Source organism: Vulpes vulpes, chromosome 12 (genome assembly GCF_048418805.1).
Source record: "Vulpes vulpes isolate BD-2025 chromosome 12, VulVul3, whole genome shotgun sequence".
Taxonomy (NCBI): Eukaryota; Metazoa; Chordata; class Mammalia; order Carnivora; family Canidae; genus Vulpes; species Vulpes vulpes.
Genome location: NC_132791.1, coordinates 23,202,970 through 23,223,852, shown reverse-complemented (window position 1 = coordinate 23,223,852; position 20,883 = coordinate 23,202,970). Strand labels below are relative to the sequence as shown.

Below are 20,883 nucleotides of genomic sequence, written 5' to 3'. Positions count from 1 at the left end.
AGCAGCACACAGCCCTGTTAGACAAGGAGGGACCCAGCTTCACTGATTAGGGCAGAAGGGAATCCTCTTGGATGTTTGGGAAGGGAGGAGGGCTCTGAAGGGATCCCAGGGCTGGGACTGTGCAGTAGGGTAAGTTTCAGTAGAACTTGTGTTTGCCTATGTTAGAGGCAGGCCCAGGTTCTAGTCTCCCTTCTGGGGACCCTTCCAAAAAAGGTCTTGGGAGTTCACCCTCAGAAAGTCCCAGAGAGAGTAGAGGCAGTTAGTTGCGGGTAGAGCTAGGAAAAGATCTGGAGGTCACTCCTGGAATGAGAGAATGCTGGACAGAATCAAGAAGGGGCTCTCTTCAGCATCTCAGAGGCCCGCAGAGCCTTTGGGGATGTGTCATTTCTCACTGACAGGGATTCTTCAGGGGCAGCCCAGGTCCCTTCTACTGCCAGCATACCTGGGAGGCAAAGAAACTCTTAGGGTAGGTGGGAAAATAGAATTTGCCAGATTTAGCTGTTGGTTGGCACCTCAGAGTGTGTGAGCCCACCCTGTAGTGACACGGCCCTCCCCACGGACACAAACACACAGGAACAGATGCTTGGGTGGGAGGCTGGAACAGGTTTTTATTGTTAGATATAAATCATATTTACATGGAAGCAGTGGGGGTGCAGTGGGAGCAGGGTCAGGTCCAGGGTCCTGGGTGACCTTTCCTCAGAGGGGACAGTCCTGCTGCCTCCTCTCACACTTCCTGGGAAACTCTCCCTCCTCTGCCTTTCTGGGCCTGGCCTGGTGTGGGCAACTCAGCCATGCAGGGTAGGGCTGGGAATACAGAAGGGATAGTTGAAGCAGGAGAAGGGGTGAGGCAAGGCCAGCATGAGGTGGCTACTCTGGGGCCCCTGTGTCTACCCTTTCTCCTAGCCCACTTCTTGCTCCTTGGATTGGGGCTGCAAGCCCAGATGAGGCTGGTAGGGGCCTCCTGGGCTCCAAGCTGGTTACTCGGCTACGGACCCTTTTGGGGTCTGTGGCTGTTCAGTCCTAGGAGGGCAGAAGAGTGGAGGGGTTTGAGGGGCTGACTGAGGCTCCCATTCACCCCCCCCCCCCATCCCCTTAGCTTCCTCACCTTTTACAGCCTTTGGAGCCCTTTCCCTTCTTGCCAGACTTGGGAGCCCCCTTGTCCTTTTTACAGCTCTGGCCTTGTTTCCTTGGGGCTGGTGGCTTGTCCAGACGTTGCATCAGCTGCCGCACCCAGGTCTCCTTAGGGTCTGCACACAGCTCTGGTTGAGAGCGCTTCCGAGGGGAGAACCTGGGGGTTGGGCATTAGTAAGCCGGTCCTAGTCTTGCCCACCATGCCCTCCCCACTCAGCTGCACCCACTTTCTTGCACTCACTCACAGGATAGCCTGGATTGGGCAGCCCAAGCTTGGCTCCTGCTTCCGGTAGCTGCGGACAACCTGGGCCGGAATCTTCCTTAGGCTGTACTTGAGGCAACAGTCCTGTGCCCCTCCATCACTGCCTGCAGCGGGAGTTTACAGGGAGCCAGGCTACTTGTAGGCTCCCACCCAGGCCTCCCCGAGTCCCCATCCTAGGCAACTCCCTCCTTGATACCTTGGGTCCAGGGGATGCAGGAGACCAGAACCAGGACAAGGAAGCTCAGAGCCAGTGATGGAGCCATGGCTGTGGCAGAGGGGTAGTGTGAAGCTAGAGCGGTGGGCGAGGTGGACAGCTGCAAGTTGGGGGTCTGTATGTCCGCTAGGACTGGTCTGTTGCCTATTTATGCAGACGGACACTTTCACTTCCTCCACCCCCAGTCACTCTGTCCAGGCAAGAATAGGGATCTCCCTCCTTTTCCTTCCTGAAAGGCAGATCCTGTCCTGGCACCCAGCCTTACTAGTATGCGGAAACAAAAACTTCACATGGCTCATCGGGGTCCCAAGCTGCTTGGGTCTATCTCCTCAATATCAGTTGAATCTGTCAGGTCCTCTTTCTACCTTTGGCTACTGTCTTGGTGCAGGCTTCACCTCTCCCCCAAAATGTTCCCCAGGAAGATTGCCTCTTCACTGCATTCCCGGTTCCACACTCCCCCCATCCTTCCAGCAAGCTGACTGTTCCTAAAATGCACATCTTATTGGATTGTAAGAGTTCTTTCTACAATCTGGATAATTGATCCTTATCAGGTATATGATTTGGAAATATTTCCTCCCATTCTGTGGGGTTTACTCTCTTGATAGTGTCATTTGATACACAGAATTTAAATTTTTTTTAAAGATTTATTTATTTATTTGAGAGAGAGAGAGAGAGGCAGAGGGGGAGGAAGAAGCAGATTCCTGGTGGAGCAGAGAGCCTGACATGGGGCTCCATCCCAGGACCCAAGGATTATAACCTGAGCCAAAGGCAGACACTTAACCAACTAAGCCACCCAGGCCACCCCAAAGATTTTAAAATTTTGATGAAGTGTAATTTATCTATTTTTCTGTGTTTTTCGTGTCATATTTAAGAAATCATTGCCAAATCCAAGGCCATGATGATTTCCCCTTGTTTTTTCCCCCAGCTTTATTGCATGTATTTAAAGCATCACAACATGATGATTTCATATAGGTATACATTGTGAAATAATTACCACAATCAAGTTAATACCTCTGTTACTTCATGGAGTGACCTTTTTCTTTTTTTTTGTGATAATTTTTTTAAAAAAGGATTTTATTTATTTATTCAAGAGAGACACACACAGAGAGAGGCAGAGACAGGCAGAGGGAGAAGCAGGCTCCATGCAGGGAGCCTGACAGGGATTCCATCCCAGGTCTCCAGGATCACGCCCTGGGCTGAAGGCGGTGCTAAACCACTGAGCCCTCCGGGCTGCCCATGTGATGAGAATGTTTAAGATATACTTTCTTAACAAATTTCAAGTGTATAATATAGTATTATTAACTACAGTGACCATGCTGTACATTCAACCCTTAGAACTTACTAATCTTATAACTGAAAGTTTGTACCCTTTGACCAACATCTCCCCATTCTCCCCCTGTCCCCAACGCCTGGCAACCATCATTATGTTTCTTATTTATTTTTTTTAAAAGATTATTTATTTATTCATGAGAGAGAGAGAGACACACAGGCAGAGGGAGAAGCAGGCTCCATGCAGGGAGCCTGATGTGGGACTCGATCTTGGGTCTCCAGGATCAGGCCCTGGGCTGAAGGCAGTGCCAAACCACTGAGCCACCTGGGCTTTTTTTTTTTTTTTTTTTTTTTAAAGATTTTTATTTATCTATTCATGAAAGACATATACACACAGAGGTAGAGACACAGCAGAGGGAGAAGCAGGCTCCATGCAGGAAGCCCGATGTGCAGCTCGATCCCAGGACTGTGGGATCACGCCCTGAGCCAAAGGCAAAGGCTCAACTGCTGAGCCACCCCGGCATCCCTTCTTTCTTTTTTTAATGGCTGATTAATATTCCATCGTATGTATATACCACATCTTCTTTATCCATTCATCCATCAATACTTAGGTTGTTTCCATGTCTTGGTTATTATGAATAATGATACAATGGAACTCCCAAAGAGGGATTGCTGGATCATATGATAGTTCTATTTTTAATTATTTGAGGGATATCTATACTGTTTTTCATAATGGATGTGCCAGTTTACATTCTCATCAGCAATGTATAATGCTCCCTTTAATCCACAGCTTCTCCAGTGTTTGTTATTTCTTGTCTTCCTTTTTCATTTATTTATTTGAAGGAGAGAAAGAAAGAGAGCTTGAGAGTACAAGGATGAGCACAAGCAGGGGAAGGGGTAGAGGGAGAAGGAGAAGCAGACTCCCTTCTGAGTGGGAAGCCCCATGTGGTGTGGGCTATATCCTAGGCCCTGAGATCAGGACCTGAGCAGAAGACTGACTGTGAGCTCCCCAGGTGCCCCATCTCTTGTCTTTTTTGATACTAGCCATTCTAACAGGAATGAGGTGATAGGTCATTGTGGTTTTGGTTTTCATTTTTTTCATGATTTTCCACACTTCCATGTCCAGTGTGGAGCCCAGTTCAGGGCTTGATCTCATGACCCCAAGCCAAAATTAAGAGTAAGCCCCTTAGGGATCCCTGGGTGGCGCAGCGGTTCGGCCCGTGCCTTTGGCCCAGGGCGCGATCCTGGAGACCCGGGATCGAATCCCACATCAGGCTCCCGGTGCATGGAGCCTGCTTCTCCCTCCGCCTGTGTCTCTGGCGCTCTCTCTCTCTCTCTGTGACTATCATAAATAAATAAAAAAATTAAAAAAAAAAAAAGAGTAAGCCCCTTAACCAACTGAGGCACCTATGCACCCTGATTACTATATATTTTAATAGTTTGAAATCAGGAAGTATGTTCAGCTTAGTTTTTCTTTTTCAAGATTCTGGCTATTTAGGGTCTTTTATGGTTCAATATGAATTTTAGATATTATTTTTTCTATTTTTGTGAAAGAATACCATTAGAATTTTGATAGAGATTGCGTTGAATCTGTAGCTCACTTTGGGTAGTATGGACATTTTAACAATATTAATATTCCAGTCAAAGAACATAGGGTATATTTCCATTTATTTTTGTCCTCTTCAATTTCTTTCATCAATATCTTAGGTTTTTCAGTGTATAGGTCTTTCACCTCATTCGTTAAATTTATTTCTAAGTATTTTATTGTTTTTGATGATATTTGTAAATGGGATTTTTCTTAATTCTTCTTCTAGATAGTTTTTTGTTAATGTATTGGAATGCAACTGATATTTGAATGTTGATTTTGTTTTCTGCAGCTTTACTGAATTTATTAGTTCTAACAGTTTTTTTGGTGGAGTCCTTGGGATTTTCTATATATAAGATCATGACATCTGCAAGCAGGGACAATTTTACTTCTCTGTTTCGGATCTGGATGCTTCTTACTTCTTTTTCTTGCCTAATTGCTCTGGCTAGGACTTTCAGTACTGAGTTGAATACAAGTGACGATAGTAAGCACCCTGTTTTGTTCCTAATCTTCCCCAATGTGGGGCTTGAACTCAGACCACTAGATCAAGAGTCTTAAGTTCTACTGACTGAGCCAGCCAGGTGCCCCAGTTTTGTTCCTAATCTTACAGAAAAAACTTTCAACCTTTCACTCTTGAGGATAATGTTAGCTGAAAGCTTATAAAATATGACCTTATTTATATTGAGGTACAGTCCTTCTATACCTAATTTATTATGAGTTTTTATCATGAAAGGATGTTGAATTTTGTCAAATGCTTTTATTGCATTTGTTGAGCTGATCATAGAATTTTTATCCTTTAATCTGCTAATGTGGTCTTTCACATTTGCTGATTTGAGTATATAACCTATCCTTGCATCCCAGGGATAAATCCCACTTGATCATGGTACATGACTCTTAATGTGCAGCTGAATATGGTTTGTGTTTTGTTGAGGATTTTTGCATGTAAATCAGGGATATTGGCCTGTAGTAGTCTTTTCTTGTAGTGTTCTTGTCTGGTTTTGGTATCAGGGGAAGGCTGGCCTCATAAAATGATTTTAGGAGTGTTCCTTCATCTTCAATTTCGGGGATGGGTTTGGGAAAGATTTGTATTAATTCTTCTTAATAGAATTCACCAGTGAAGGATTCACCAGTGAAAGATTCATCTATCTGGTCCTGGGCTTTTCTCTTTTGGGAGGTTTTTTTAATTACTAATTTAATGTCCTAACTAGTTATAGGTCTATTCAGATTTTCTATTTCTTCATGATTCAGTCTTGGTAGGTTGCATGTTTCTAGGAATTTACCCATCTTCTAGATTATCCAATTTGTTGATATATAATTATTTATTGTGGTCTCTTATGATCCTTTGTATTTGTGTGGTATCAGTTGTAATGTCTTCTTTTTAATTTCTTTTTATAGATTTTATTTACTTGATAGAGAGAAGACACAAGTAGGCAGAGTGGGAGACAGAGCAGCAGGCAGAAGGAGAGAGAGCAGAGAGCCCAATGCAGGCTCAATCCCAGAATCTTGGGATCATGACCCAAGCTGAAGGCAGACACCCAACTGACGGAGCCACCCAGGCACCCCTTCTTTTTCATTTCTGATTTTATTTTCCAGTAAAAAACGAACTGTTTCCATTGCTGCATAAATTTACATCCCTACCATCAATGTACTATGGTTCCCTTTTTTCCACATCCTCACCAACACTTGTTTTTTGTTTTTTTGGTAATAGCCAAACTGACAGATATGAGGTGACATCTCATTGTTGTTTTGATTTGCATTTTTTTGATGATTAGTGAGGTTGAACATCTTTTCATGTGCCTGTTGGCCGTCTGTATATCTTTTTTGGAAAAATGTCTATTCGCATCCTCTACTTATTTTTATTTTTTTATTTTTTTTATTTTTTATTTATTCTTGAGAGATAGAAGGAGAGACAGAGCCAGAGACACAAGTAGAGACAGAGCCAGAGACACAGGCAGAGGGAGAAGCAGGCTCCATGCACTGGGAGCCTGACGTGGGATTCGATCCCGGGTCTCCAGGATCGCGCCCTGGGCCAAAGGCAGGCGCCAAACCGCTGCGCCACCCAGGGATCCCCTCTACTTATTTTTAAATTGGGTTTTTAAAATATTAAGTTGCATGAATTTTTCATATATTTTGGAGATAGATATCCTCTTCTTGGATGTGTGATTTGCAAATATCTCCTCTGTTTCAGTAGGTTGACTTTCATTTTGTGGATGGTTTCCTTTGCTGTGCAAAAGCTTTCTAGTTTGATATAATCCCATTTCTTTATTTTAGTTTTTGTTGTCCTTGCCTAAGGAGATTGGCACAAAAATATTGCTAAGGCTGACATCCAAGAGCTTAGGGTCTATGTTTTTTTATAGGTGTTTTATGGTTTCAAGTCTTATATTCAAGTCAGACTCAATAATTTCAATTGCCTTATCTTTAAGTATCTGATCCTTCCTTCTACCTTCTCAAGTTTGTTGTTGAATTCTCCCAGTGAATTTTTTCATTTAAATTATTATATTTTTGGCGTGGGGCACCTGAGTGGCTCAGTCAGTTAAGCGTCTGACTCTTGGTTTTGGCTCAGGTCATGATCTCAGGGTCCTGAGATCAACCCCGTGTTGGGTTCCATGCTTCCTTTTCCTCTCCCTCTGTGCCTCCTCTCTCTCTCTGTCAAGTAAAATCTTTAAAAATTAAATTATTGTATTTTTGGATCTAGAATTTCTGTTTGGTTCATTTTTAATAATTTGTATCTCTTTATTGGTAGTCTCATTTTGTTCATATATTGTTTTTGAGATTTCCCTTAGTTCTTTGCTCATGGTTTCCTTCAGCTCTTTGAATCTATTTAAGAGAGGTAATTTAAAGTCTTCATCTAAAAAAAAAGTCTTCATCTAGGGATGCCTGGGTGGCTCAGCGGTTGAACATCTACCTTTGGCTCAGGATGTGATCCTGGAGTCCCAGGATCAAGTCCCATGTCAGGCTCCCTGCATGGAGCCTGCTTCTCCCTCTGCCTGTGTTTCTGCCTTTCTCTCTCTGTGTCTCTCATGAATGAATAAATAAAATCTTAAAAAAAAAAAAAGTCTTCATCTAGTATGTCCAATGTGTGGGCTTCCTTATGTATGGTTTCTGTCAAATACTTTTTCTTCTGTGAATGGGCTATATTTTCCTTTTTTGTTCTTTTTTTATTTTTTTTAATTTTTTTTAAAAGATTTTATTTATTTATTCATGATAGTCACAGAGAGCGAGAGAGGCAGAGACACAGGCAGAGGGAGAAGCAGGCTCCATGCAGGGAGCCTGACGCGGGATTCGATCCCGGGTCTCCAGGATCCGCCCTGGGCCAAAGGCAGGCGCTAAACCGCTGCGCCACCAGGGATCCCTTGTTCTTTTTTTAAATATGTCTTGTGATTCTTTTGGGTGGGAGAACTTGACATCTGAGTATTATAATGTGGTATCTGTGGAAATCTGATTCTTTCATTCCTTAGGGGCTGCAGATATTTATTTGTTAAGGGCTGCAGCCATGTGTTTTGACTTTTCCAAGCAATTTTTGCCAGGTGTATATTCTTTATTGTGTGTGGTCACTGACGTTTCTGTTCTGCTGTCTCTGCAGTTAGCCAGTGGCCTGACAAAGTTTTCTCTATTTATCTCCTATTAAAAGTGTTCTGTCCCTGGGATCCCTGGGTGGCGCAGCGGTTTAGCGCCTGCCTTTGGCCCAGGGCGCAATCCTGGAGACCCGGGATCGAATCCCACGTCAGGCTCCCGGTGCATGGAGCCTGCTTCTCCCTCTGCCTATGTCTCTGCCTCTCTCTCTCTCTGTGACTATAATAAATAAAAAAAAAAAAAGTGTTCTGTCCCTTTTAATATTGTGATTTATGCCACTGTGGAAACGAAGGCAGGCATCTGCCCCTGTCCCACAGGGAACCATCAGACCAATCAAAATGCACAATCACCAATTTCTGAAGGACAAGATCCTCTGCTACCAGCCAGATACTCCAGAAATGTGGGCCACTTTCCCTAGAGCATTAGCTAGTAGCTATTTGATGCATAGCTCACTTCTGAAAGATCAAGCAAACTATCCCTTCATGAAGCACTCCCCTGATTGCTATGATTATCTAATCAAGTTCCAGAGTTCTGAAATATGTACTTCCAATTGCTCTTTCCAGCTCAATGGTTGCTTCAGTGGAGGGACCAACCCTAGAGCTTCCTATTCTGCCATTTTGCATGCTTTCATTCCTGTAGTTTAGTTTTTAACATTTTAAATCTTTTATCCATTTGGAATTTATGCTGGTGTATGGTGTATTACTAGGTCGTGACTTAGAATCTATGTTTAAAACCAGATTGGGACCTCAGAGTTGTGATTATCAGGTTAGGACTGGAAAATACATCATTTCCAGAATGCTGAACCCAGCACCATGCCCCCTCATGCCCAGGCTTATCCCAGATTTTTCAAGGACAGAAATCTCTCCTTGTATGGGGATAGGGGGATGTGAAGAGGATAAAAATTGGGAGGAATACAGTCAGGGCAGGGTAGGCCAAGTACAAGATAGTGACAGAAAAATTATGCCCATGATAGCAGTGTTTTTGTGGGATGCAGAGGGGGGTGGGGATTGGATATGGGGATATTGTTGGATGGTGATGAGGATGTGGTGTTTTATCCCAAGGCCCACTGAGTAGAGGGACTGGAATCTGAGTGAATTAAAGGGTAGATAATTGATCTCTTGAGCCTGAGGTTTTACCACCGGCTGAGACCTAAGCAGGGCAGGGAGTGCCTCAGCTGGCAAGAGGCTGGCATTCTTGGACAGGACTGGGCAAAAACAAGGAGATAAGATTTCTTGGGTCTTTTACCTGGTCTGTTGGTAGATCCTGGCAGCAGAAAGCTTTTAATTCCCATATCTTCAATCTCTCCTTCCCCACCTACCTACCTTCTATGGAAGTGATTAAGTAAGGAGTGAGCAGCCCATTTTTGAAGAGTTTCCAGAGAGGTAGGATAACATGGGTCTGGGTGGGTGGGGGTGGGGGCATGTAGATGATTCCAGAGTCATGTCATATTAGATTGTTTACACTGTTTCCAAATTTGGCTGTACTTTAGAATCACATGAGGAGCCCATTAAAAGTACAGAATTAGAGGCACCATCCTAGACCATCTTTATATATATATATATATATATATATATATATATATATACACACACACACACACACACACACACATATGTATTTATTTGAGAGATAAAGAGAGAGAGAAAGAATGAGAGAGAAAGAACAGGGGGAGGAGCAGAGAGAGAGGGACAAGCAGACTCTGTGCTGAACTCGAAGCCTGACCCGGGGCTCGGTCCTATGACACTGAGATCACAACCCAAATCAAAATCAAGAATTTGACGTCCAACCGACTGAGCCATTCAGGTGCCCCCCACCCGACCATCTTAAATAGAATCTTAGAATACAGCCAGCCAAAGGATCTATATATTTTTTTAAGGTCTCTAGGTACTTTCAAACTTTTGGTGGAGTGTGGCTAGGAGAGCTACCTGGGCCTATTTTGCTCCCCATCCCAAACTCCAGAAGGGCACAGAGCCTGTAGTAGGTAACAAAGATGGTCTGGGGGAAGAAGAAGCTAGAAGGATACACCCCCAACCTTCCTGAGGGAGGGGACTTTCTGGCCTGGCACAACATAGAAAAAGGGAGAGCATGGCTGGGAAGAGTTGGGGACTATGCTATTTCCTCTCCAAAAAAAATCTCAGGTTCCCTCTATCTCCCAAGACATCCTGTCTCCTTCCCCTTGTTTATGCCATCATGTGGGGAAGCTCTTGTTTGTCAGATGGTGTCCACAACCCCCTTAATTTAGGTCCCATACTTGATTGACTTTCTTCCTCTCAGGAGGCTTTTCTTTTTTTTTTTTCAGGAGGCTTTTCCTAGGATCTACTATAAATCCCTAAATATGAACTTGAGCTTATAGTGGTAGATCAGCTATAGGGAGATGTTTTATCCTGGAGATGTTGGGGCCGCCATGCTTATTCCTGGGACTTAGAACCTAAGTCAGGGGCCCTGAGAAAAGCAAGGGAAAGAGTAGAGGCTTTGCTGGAGGTAGGTATTTGGCTGGACAAAAAGCCAGAATTGGAAAGAGCTATTCTCAGAGCAGGAAAGTGGCAACGAGTCTCTGCCACACGCTAGGTCGCAGGTGACTGAGCCTATGAGGTGGAGGTGGGAGGCATAGCAGGGAGGCAGTGAGGGATTCTGGAAGGTAGTGGAACCCAGGTATACATACAGTCCACAGAGGAGGGGTTGAGGTACTGGAAGGAGTTATTTTCCTTTTCTTTTTTTTTTTTTTTGAAGATTTATTTATTCATTTATGATAGAGAGAGAGACAGAGAGGCAGAGACACAGGAGGAGGAAGAAGCAGGCTTCATGCAGGGATCCCGACTCGGGACTCGATCCCGGGACTCCAGGATCGCGCCCTGGGCCAAAGGCAGGCGCCAAACCGCTGAGCCACCCAGGGATCCCCCTATTTTCCTTTTCAAGTCAGCCACACAGGCATTCCTTTGCACTCAGCTGCTGGCCTGGGCTAATCCTACCCAGAGTCCCACTTGAACCCTAAGCTTACTGTGGGGGCCTGGAGCTTGCAGCCCTGAACCAAGCCCTTCTTTTGTTCCTCAGGATAGGCTGGAATGTAGACGTTGGGGAAGGGAAGACAGAGACTTGGATGGCTTTTGGTCTAACAAGGGTCAAATGGCCTGGGTACTGTGGTGCGGGTTCCCGGCTGACACTGAGCACTTCAGGGACATCCTGCCCTGATGACTATGTAGGTGTTACTGAAGGAGCTATGAGTTCCTGGAGTGCAGGTGTCCCATACTGTCATAAGTATGTGATATTTGTACGTCTAGTGCAGGTACAGGTGTAGCTATCTAGGGTTAAGGTAACTGTGCTTAGAATAGCATTGATATAGTGGTTACAGATTGGAGGTAGACAGTGGTAAGCATAAGGCAAAGTAAAGATTTTGGGGGTAATTGCCACCAGCATTCCCTTGAAAGGGTGTGTCCGTCTGCTTTATTCTTCCCTTAGCATCTGTGGCTGCTGAGGCTGGGGGGTCAGGACCCTGCGGTAAACTGAGGACACTCCTGGGGATGAAGATGGGTGTATAGATGAGGAATGGGGCTGCTGAAGAGGGCAGTGGACTACTTGCTGACCTTGTCATTTCTTTGAAAGCCCACGGCCAAGTTGTTGAGACCAGGGGTATGCAGGTGAGTCCAGGACTATCCTTAGTAAAGGACAAGTATGGGACAGGAATTACAAACCAGAGTTTAGAGGAAGGAAAGATAAGCCTGGTTGAAGGTGGCCTAGGGAGCTTTATGGAGGAGAGCAACTTTGGGGGATGAATTTGGACTGCATTTGTGTTTGTCGGTCTGTATCTGTTTGCAAGGGTGAAACCTGTGTTTGTGTCTGCCTGTGTGCTGTGGCAGTGCCTGCTCCAGCATGTCTGACTCAGGGTGTTCTTGAGTCTATGCAGGTGTGTCTCTGGGCACTATTCTGAATTAGTTTTGGAGTGGCCTCATTGAATTTGTGTCTTTGTGTTTGTGTATCTGTGTGGCTGGATATCTGTGTCCATGTGTCTCTATGTGTGGGATTCGGCTCTGGCCTCTCACTTTACCCTGCCCTCTCCCCTGACACTCCCCAGCTGCCAGCATCATTTACCGCCAGGAATGGCTTCCATTCCCTTCCCGCTGTCTGGATTCCCACGGGTCCAGCTGCCTGTCCAGGGTCCTGCCCCTGTGGCCTCTGTAGCAGGCTTGACCTTGGGAGCGATACACTCTGGAAAGCCCCCAGTATGCTCCTTGCCTGGCCACAGACCCAGAGAAGCTACCGTGGAGAAGAGGGTGAGGCGGGAAAAGGGGGGCAGTTGGCAGCACCCGCCCCTCCTTCTGGAAACGGAGATCTCCCTCTGGCCCCTTCCCAGGCCCCCTTTCCCTCCCCATGCTCTCATCCAGACCAAGTATTCAGGGTCCTGGCCTCACTGTCTCTGGGGATAGGAATGAACAGTCCTCTGCAGGCCCAGCCAGACCTATAGGGATCTGGTCCTCTGTGTTCCCCAGCACCTTACATTGTGTTCATTCCTCATACCCCACCTAAAGTCCGGGCTGTCTTCCCTTCTTTCCTCTCCCTGCATCGGACACAGCAACCATTCTTGTTCTTCATTCTGTGACAGCCCTGGCCTCTGCCATGGGCCTCTGAGCCCAGTGGAACATTAGGCTTTGGATGGCTGGGAAAGCCCACTCTCACATGGTGCAGGAAGTAGCATCTGTGGGGTTTATTCCTGTTCTCATTCTGAGTTCACTGCCTTCCGTGGATGGGCCATGGTAAGCAGGTACAGAAATGAAGCAGTCATGGTCTCTATCCTCTAGGACTCAGTGTTTGACAGGAGAAGTGATTTTGTGGAGAAGCCACTCTCCTGCACTGCAGTGGTCAGTTGCCTGAAATTCCCTTCATAGAATTCTCAGGTGCCCTCTGCAGAGATTAAGGGAAGGGGTCCATGGGGTCCATGGGTTCCCCATGACACGTTACCTTAGAGCGCCAGAGGTGAACTCCAGGGTTCCCTAGCAAGCATTGATATATTCTAGCATCTACCACCAGTTCTGGAGTAGTAAATGCTTGAGTTTCTGTAAAAATTCTGATTTTTACCTCTCTTGAGCCTAGGAAAACTGGAGAGTGGGGGTTGTGCTAGAGTTATGAGATGGGATGAACAAGGCTTCATCCCTCAACAGCATCCTACATGAGTCACAGGCTCTGACCCCTGTCTTCTCTCAGCTCTTGACTTTGCTGAAAACTGAGAATCCTGAAGGTGTTTGTTCCAGCTCATCTTTATACCCTCAACCCTTTGTTGTAAGACCTTGGTCAGCACTATGAACTCACACTGCTCTGGGACAGGTAGGACCTGCTCCACCTAAGTCAGGATGTGTGCACATTAACCTTGGCTTCCCACATGATGCTGCTGTGACCTTTTCTGGATTATTCCCTTCACGCTGAGTCCCCCCTCATGTCTCCTTGCTCTGTGGCTGTTTGCCCAACTCCCACTAGGCAGGGAGGATGTGCCTGTCACAAGACCTCCTGTGATCTCTGGGAATGCTTTAGGAAAACACCTGGAGGTTTTTGGCTCAGCAGGCTTGGGCTTTGTGCCTTCTTACCCTGAAGGCCACAGCAGGGCCTGGGCCCCCCATCCTTTAGGCACAGAGTGTTTCTTCCCATCCTGGTTTTTCTGCATCCTGCTAACAGTGGCCACATTGGATCATATCAGTGGAAGAGAGTCCTACCACCACCTCTTGGTTTGATGGGATGTTGAGTCATCCTGGATTTCCTTAGGAATTAGTAAGACGGAGTTGTCCCATCTCCCCTCATACCATATCATAGGAAAACTACAGCCCTTCCTGTATTTCCTCTAGCTCTTGGCTCCTGTGAGCTAGATCAGAATGTGGGAATGCAGAGATGCTACCTTTTGAGAGATACAAAGTGTCCAAAACAGAGATTCTTTCCATCCACTCAGGGCAGCCTCTGTCTTTTTGACTTCCAGTTCTCTCCTTCCACCTCCAAACCACCCTAGTCCCTGAGTGAACACCAGTATACCACACCTACCCTATTTCTCTGTCTCAAGCTCCCTCCTCTTCTTTATGCACTATGCATTTAGATCTTTCTTCTACCGTGTTCTTCTACCGTGTTCCAAGAGCAACTGTTCCACATATATGATCACCAACTTCTACCACTTTTCTGCCCACCTGGGCTCACATGCTACTACTGACTTCTTGGGTCCTAAAAATAACTCATCATGATAATTTCTAGGATTCTGCTCCACCTCTGGTTTTGGCTTTCCATTTTGTCCTTCCCCCTACTTGCTATGATCCTTTCCCAGCTCCTGTTTTTCCTCTCTAGATCTTTGTCCCCACTCTCTTAACTGGGGAAATCTTTCTTCTTCTTTTTTAAAATGATTATTTATTTATTTATTTGACACAGAGAGAGAAAGAGAGCACATGCAAACAGGGGGAGTGGGAGAGGGAGAAACAGGTTCCTCTCTGAGCAGGGAGTCTGACTTGGGGCTTGATCCCGGGACCCTGAGATCATGACCTGAGCCAAAGGCAGATGCTTAACTGACTGAGCCACCCAGGTGCCCCTCTTCTGTTGATATACAAAGTCCTTCCTCATTAATGTCTCCTCTCTTTATTTACCGCCAGTGCAGTGTCTGTGCTTAGTCAAGGCCAACCCCTCTTCTTGGGTACTCTCACTTACTTGTCAACTTATTCCTCTCCACTGGATCTTTTCCATCAATATCCAACATGCTATGTCTCCTACTTTTAAAAATCTTGCTCTGTTCTACGCCCTCATTTTCTGCCTGTCTGTGGAACAGAATCCCTTGAAACCATTGATTATACTTTCTATCACCAGTTGCTCCTCCATTCTCTCTTAAATCCACTCCAATCACACCTTCATCTCCACTACTCACCTGAGTCTATCCCCAAGGCATAAATGATCTCTATGTTGCTAACCTATCATCTCTGAGTCATCTTAATTGGCTGATTGGCAACTTTTAATGCAGTTGCTCACTTTCTCTTTACAATATTTGTTCTTGGCTTCCAGTATATTATACTCTTCTGCTTTTCTTCCTACCTCAGGGGCTACTACTTCACAGTCTCTGCTTATTGATTCCTGCATTCCCCACCCCCCCTCCGCCCCCGCCTTTCTGCCTTTGATTTGTTAATGTTAGAGTGTCTCAGAGTCCAGTCCTTAGATCTCTTTATTTACATTCATTTCCTTGGTGATCCTATCCAATCTCATGGTTTTACATCTACCTGTCTATCTATCTATCTATCTATCTATCTATCTATCTATCTATCTATCTATCTAATCATCCATAGCCAGGACCCTCCCTGAGGACCATCAGGCTTTTTTATTGAGAACAGAGTATTGAGGTATGGTCTCAGTAAGAAGCTGAGAAATAAGTTATGATGCTACTGTACTAATCTTAGCAGCAGACAGAGAGAGAAGTGGTCATGTTCTCAATTCATTTTGTAGGTGGAGATAGCATGATTATATTGCTGGATCAGATATGGACTATTAGGGGAAAAAAGGTCAAAGATGACATAATTTTTGTCCTAAGAAAATGGTAAAATGGAGTTGCCACTGACATGGTAAATACTGTGATAGAAGCATGTTATGTATGTGTGATTATGTGATAGTGATTGGTGAGGAATCAGTTGTTCACTTTTATATATTTTGAGATGAATATTGGACTCCTAAGCATATATTTTGATTAGACAATTTTGGCATGTGAGACTCTATCCCACGAGATCATGAGCTCCATTGTATAAGTCCTCATATATTTTTATTGTTGAACATAAGATGCTTTTCAAAGTCATTCTTATTCTTATCCTTCTTAGGGGTCCTATCAGCTGAGTTCTTCCTCCTGTGACAGGATCCCCCATTCCATAGAATTCATCATATAATGTAGTGATTTGTCTATTCTCCAGGTTCAGACTTTTATTTCAAGTACTATTTAGATACTACTCTGGACCAGACATTATTCTAAGCCCTGGGGATATGAGCCATTATTTAAATTATTCTGACAAGAATGGAAGAGAAACTGAATATAAACAGGGGCAGTAAAAAAGAGGAAAAGAACAAAGTTGAGAGATATCAAGATTACAACTCAGTGACTAACTACATATTTGGGCTAAGCAAAAAAAGTACTTCCAGTAATACCATTACCAGACATTGGGTCAAGTTTGGTAGGGTAGAGGGTAAGTGTTCTGATTTTGAATTAATTTGCATTGCTTTTGGACAACAAAGCTCAACCCATTGTTCCTTATCACACTATGGGCAAGCAGATTAAAACTCAGATGTACTCAACTACTTTCCCCCAAACCACTTGAACCTTGAGTTGACTTCCTGGCTCCAAACTCTTTTGAGTGCAAAGTAAATTGGCTTTGTTCTCTTATCATACCCTGGTCAGGAACATGTCAGCCTCTGTCTCAGGTACTCAGACGTCCATCTACATGCTCCCACTCCCTGATTCTCTCCCTGCCAGCCCTTGGGAGTGGGGGACAAGCCCCTCTTCATGGCCTACTGTGATCTCCATTCCAAAAGTCACTCATTCCATGCAGCTGGCAGGCAGTGGAGGCAAGCTTTGGGCAAGAGAGTTAGAGCAGCCTCGCAGATGAGTTCTCCAGAAAGATCTTGCCAATTACCAACAGGGAGCAGAGGAGGGGGGATTCTATCATTTGCTTTTGATATCCTGTCATATTAGCTACCTGCTTTGAGGGGATCCCTGGGTGGCGCAGCAGTTTAGCGCCTGCCTTTGGCCCAGGGCGCAATCCTGGATTCCCGGGATCGAATCCCACGCCGGGCTCCCGGTGCATGGAGCCTGCTTCCCCCTCTGCCTATGTCTCTGCCTCCCTCTCTCTCTCTCTGTGACTATCATAAATAAATAAAAATTAAAAAAAAATTAAAACAAAGCTACCTGCTTTGATAAACACAAAGTACTTCCTCAAGGTTGGAGCACTGTGGCACTCCTCTAAAACCCTCCCCTGCAGACTGTGGGCCTTTACAGGAGTCATCAGTGAATTCTGCCTGTGGGATTCCTGGCCATTCCTTCTTGTCACTACTATCCTCCTCAGGTCCACATTGCTCCTCTGGGCCCAAGGACACCAATGGAAAGCCATGATAGAATTCAAGCCTGACCTTTACGTAGCTTACCTTCCTTCTCTGCTCAAGCCCCTTTATCCACAGTCCAGGGTAGGCTGGGAGGAGTTGTGTGGAAGGCTGACCCAGCTTAAGTGTGGGTTAAAGCTCCTTCTCTAGTTGGGAAGGACATTTTAGCCTCCCCTCATGCCTTCCCTTAACACACCACAGTGGAGAGAAGGAGACCGACAGTTCTTTGCTTAGAGACATGGATGTATTTTGGGTGGCACTCTGCCCCACCTGTACATTAATGAAAATGACAGCAGCAGCCCTCTTCAAGGGACACAGATGTTGGGGAGCCTACAAAGTCTTTTGATTGTATTGAGTCTTCTTGAGCAGACCAACGTTTCCCTCTAAGGTGAGAGGTGAGATCTAGGGTGCATTCCCTGATTGGGTGACACAAGCCACTTGAAGACAGTGCTGAGGGCAGTGGCGGGGGTGGCCCAGGACTGAGGCAGAATGGAGTTGGTGAGAATGGGAGCAGTGCCAGAGCTTACTGTCTGGGGAATGGGGTCCATCCAAGAAAGCCAGGCCCACCTGCTTCTCAGTGGGGGAAGATTGGGCCTTGGAGTCCCCTGTTGTCTTCTCAGTGTTGATTTGCTCCACCAGACTTTTGGCTGGAACCTGGCTCTTTTGTACACTTTCTTTTCTGGGGTTGGCACCCTTCCCAGCTATAGAGAACATGGATTCTTTATGCCCTTTGCCTTTCATCTTGGAGTTAAAACGTGCAGGAAGGATTTCATCCTACTTCTCAAGCCTGCTTCTGGAAGGCTGGGCCTCTTGTGAGTATGGACTGGCATCTCCTGTCCCTGCAAAACCTGACCTTTCAAAGTTTGGCCCTGCAAAGGCCTAGGCTGAATGAGTTGGCCCAGGAAAGGTTGGCCCTGTGATGCCTGGGGCACCATAGGCTGGACATTCTTAGGAATCCTTGCTGGCTTGAGGATGACATTGAGCTTGGTTTGACTGTCGTGCAGGTCATTCTTCTCAGATACTTTCACCCCAGGGATTCCTGGAGATGGCTCTGGAAGCTTAATCTGAGGGTGATGCTGGGTATTGTGTTCAAAGGGAGCAGCAAGATGAGAGCTATGGCTCTGTCGCTGGGGGCTGCGGGGTGCCCTATTCAGAAGTATCCCTTTTGGCCTCTGGGCTTCATCGGGGTCGCTTATTTCTCTTGTAAAGGAGCATGCAAACCCTGCATCCCCTTCCTCATGGTCTCCTGCCAATTTGGGTTTCCTTGGGTCCTCTCTCTTTTCTGCCAGCATGGGGACCTGGGCTGAGTCCTTGCTCTTGCCAGGGCTTTGGGGCTCAGGGCTCCAGGGCTCCTCCAGGCTGGGGCTGTTCACACTGGCTTCCAGCTGAACACAGAGCACCTGGGTCTCCTTCATGTCTCCGCTGGGCAGTGAGATCTTGGAGGCCCAGTGGGCAGAGCCATGAGGTACTGCTCTTGAACTAGGCTGCTTCTGGTTCTGCTGCACTGCCTTTAACTCAATGGCCAGCTGTTCTTTCAGGTGGAGCCATTTTGGATCTGGGGCACGAGGAGCATCTGGTGGGATGGGGAGATCCTGGAGCAGTGTTTTTCCTTGATTGTTTAGACTCCTGAGAGACTCCTGTGTGGATGTGTTGTCTGGGGTTGCCCCAGTTTCTTCTCTGGACTCCCTTGCCTTTATGGGAATTCCCAGTTGTATCTCTAGGATCTTCTTTCTTAGATGGAAATTTAGTTTGGCTAAGATGGTTTTTTTTTTTTTTTAATTTTTATTTATTTATAATGGAGAGAGAGAGAGAGAGAGGCAGAGACATAGGCAGAAGGAGAAGCAGGCTCCATGCACCGGGAGCCCGACGTGGGATTCGATCCCGCGTCTCCAGGATCGTGCCCTGGGCCAAAGGCGGGCGCTAGACCACTGCGCCACCCAGGGATCCCTAAGATGGGTTTTTTGAGTGTGTAGAGCTCAGAGGCTCTGCCTGGCTTTCTAGAGGCACCGCCTCGATCATTTGTTCCACCTGTTCTTCCACCTGGCGCTCCTCTGCAGTGTCTGCACAAGTCTTGTTGGCATCTTGAAAGCATGGCCCAGGACTCAGGCACTGCTCTTCAGATGAGATCATCTGAGTCAGAGGTTCAGTAGGGAATTCGCCAGGTCCAGGCACCATTCCTGTGATTACAGCTTGGGTAGAGATTGCCGGTGCCATTGCCCTAGAGAGAGCCACATAATAAAGAGCAGGCAGCCCTGACAAGAAGGCAAGGTACTTGTGCCTCAGAGTCGTCTCCAGTTTCTCAATGGCTCCCTCGGACAGGGCTTGGGGCAGCTTAGTGTGTTCAGTGACAGCGTCTGGTGGGGCTTGTTGCTGTTGATCAAGGGCCGTTGGTATCCAGGCCACATCTTTCTGTTGTAGGGCAGGGTCAGTTGTGGCCTGTAGCTCCAAGGGCTTGCCTTCTGGGATGCAGGTGAAGGGAGCCACTTGCCGGCCCCCAGGAATTATGCACTGCCAAGAGCTACATACACAAGCAGGGACCTTGCCCTGGTGAATCTGCCCACATTTGGAGTTGATGTGGCTCTGCAATATTGCCTTAGCCTGGTCAGATAAGTGTGGCATGGGGACTGGTACTTGGTCTGTGACTGGAGAGAATGGGTCACCGGCCCCAGTGGCCTCTAGGGCCGTGGGTTGGGGAGCATGCACATTGGCTAGGGTTGTGCTGCTCCAGGACAGAGTTGACTGATCAGTGGAGGACAGGAGCAGTTGGATGGACTCCTGGATCTTCTGGGGCAGGCCCCAGCGATGGTGAATCAACTGCCGCTGGAGTTAGAATTTCTAGACTACTTTGCATCTAAAGATGGACGTATGGATGAGGTCTGACTAATATGATATTTGAAGAAATTTGCCAGGGGCCTTTTGGGGAAGAATCTGTGTTCCAATTAAAGAGACAGGAAGTGAGAACTTGCTTCTAGCTCTCCAACCCATGAATAAGAATAAGAAGTGCAAATGCAATGTTTACATATATATATTTTTTATACATATATATATTTTATATATATATATATATTTTTTTTTTAATGAAAAGTTTTTTATTGATTTATTTGAGAGAGAGAGAGTGCACGTGCGAGCACAGGCTCCCCACTGAGCAGGAGCCCAGTGTGGGGCTTGTTCCCAGTACTCTGAGATTTTGTTTATTTTTTCTTTTTTAAAAAATTTTTATTTATTTATGATAGTCACACAGAGAGAGAGAGGCAGAGACACAGGCAGAGGGAGAAGCAGGCTCCAAGCAGGGAGCCTGACATGGGACTCGATCCCAGGTCTCCAGGATCACACCCTGAGCCAAAGGCAGGCGCCAAACCGCTGCGCCACCCAGGGATCCCTGAGATCTTGACCTGAACTGAAGACAGATGCTTAACCAACTGAGTCCCCTAGGTGTCCCTGTGATGTTTCTATCTAGTGCTGCCTTCTTGTGATCCTCAGTTGACACATCTAGGATAAAATATCAGCATTTGAGGATGATGGAGAAGAATGGACAATGGTTGGATGGTTGATGGCATCCATAAACTCTCAAAGGAACCCTGGAATCTCCTGGGCTGGACTATATTTTCTGAGCCAGAGCACTTACATTTTTTCCAACTACCTTTCATTGTCAGGTACTGTAGTTCTGGGTATTCTTAGTTTCACCTAAGATGCAGTCTTTCTTTCTTTCTTTCTTTCTTTCTTTCTTTCTTTCTTTCTTTCTTTCTTTCTTTCTTTCTTTCTTTC

The 20,883-nt window shown here is 46.0% G+C and overlaps 2 protein-coding genes across 2 annotated transcripts; both read right to left on the bottom strand.

Moving 5' to 3' along the window:
- Nucleotides 1-583: 583 nt before the first annotated feature.
- On the bottom strand, nt 584-1,746 carry CCL21 (C-C motif chemokine ligand 21). The gene is made up of 4 exons (XM_026009031.2): nt 1,590-1,746; nt 1,377-1,497; nt 1,106-1,288; nt 584-1,020 (listed from the first exon to the last, which is right to left on the bottom strand). The coding sequence occupies exons 1-4, from the start codon at nt 1,654-1,656 to the stop codon at nt 978-980; spliced, it is 414 nt and encodes a 137-aa protein (XP_025864816.1). The 5' UTR covers nt 1,657-1,746; the 3' UTR covers nt 584-977.
- A 15,774-nt stretch (nt 1,747-17,520) lies between these two features.
- SPATA31F1 (SPATA31 subfamily F member 1) lies at nt 17,521-19,947 on the bottom strand (the record flags this gene model as incomplete). Its single annotated transcript, XM_072731900.1, is given in 3 exon segments — nt 17,521-17,876; nt 17,879-18,879; nt 19,073-19,947. Coding segments are annotated over 3 exon segments (2,232 nt in total), but the record flags the coding sequence as incomplete, so codon positions are not given.
- Between the last annotated feature and the right edge of the window lie 936 nt (nt 19,948-20,883).

Excerpts from the sequence above, each read along its gene's own strand:
- CCL21 (XM_026009031.2), bottom strand. The coding sequence starts at position 1,656 with ATGGCTCCATCACTGGCTCTGAGCTTCCTTGTCCTGGTTCTGGTCTCC. Across the intron at positions 1,289-1,376 it reads TGCCCAATCCAGGCTATCCT|GTTCTCCCCTCGGAAGCGCT; the intron begins GTGAGTGAGTGC and ends CCCAACCCCCAG. Across the intron at positions 1,021-1,105 it reads GGCTCCAAAGGCTGTAAAAG|GACTGAACAGCCACAGACCC; the intron begins GTGAGGAAGCTA and ends CTGCCCTCCTAG.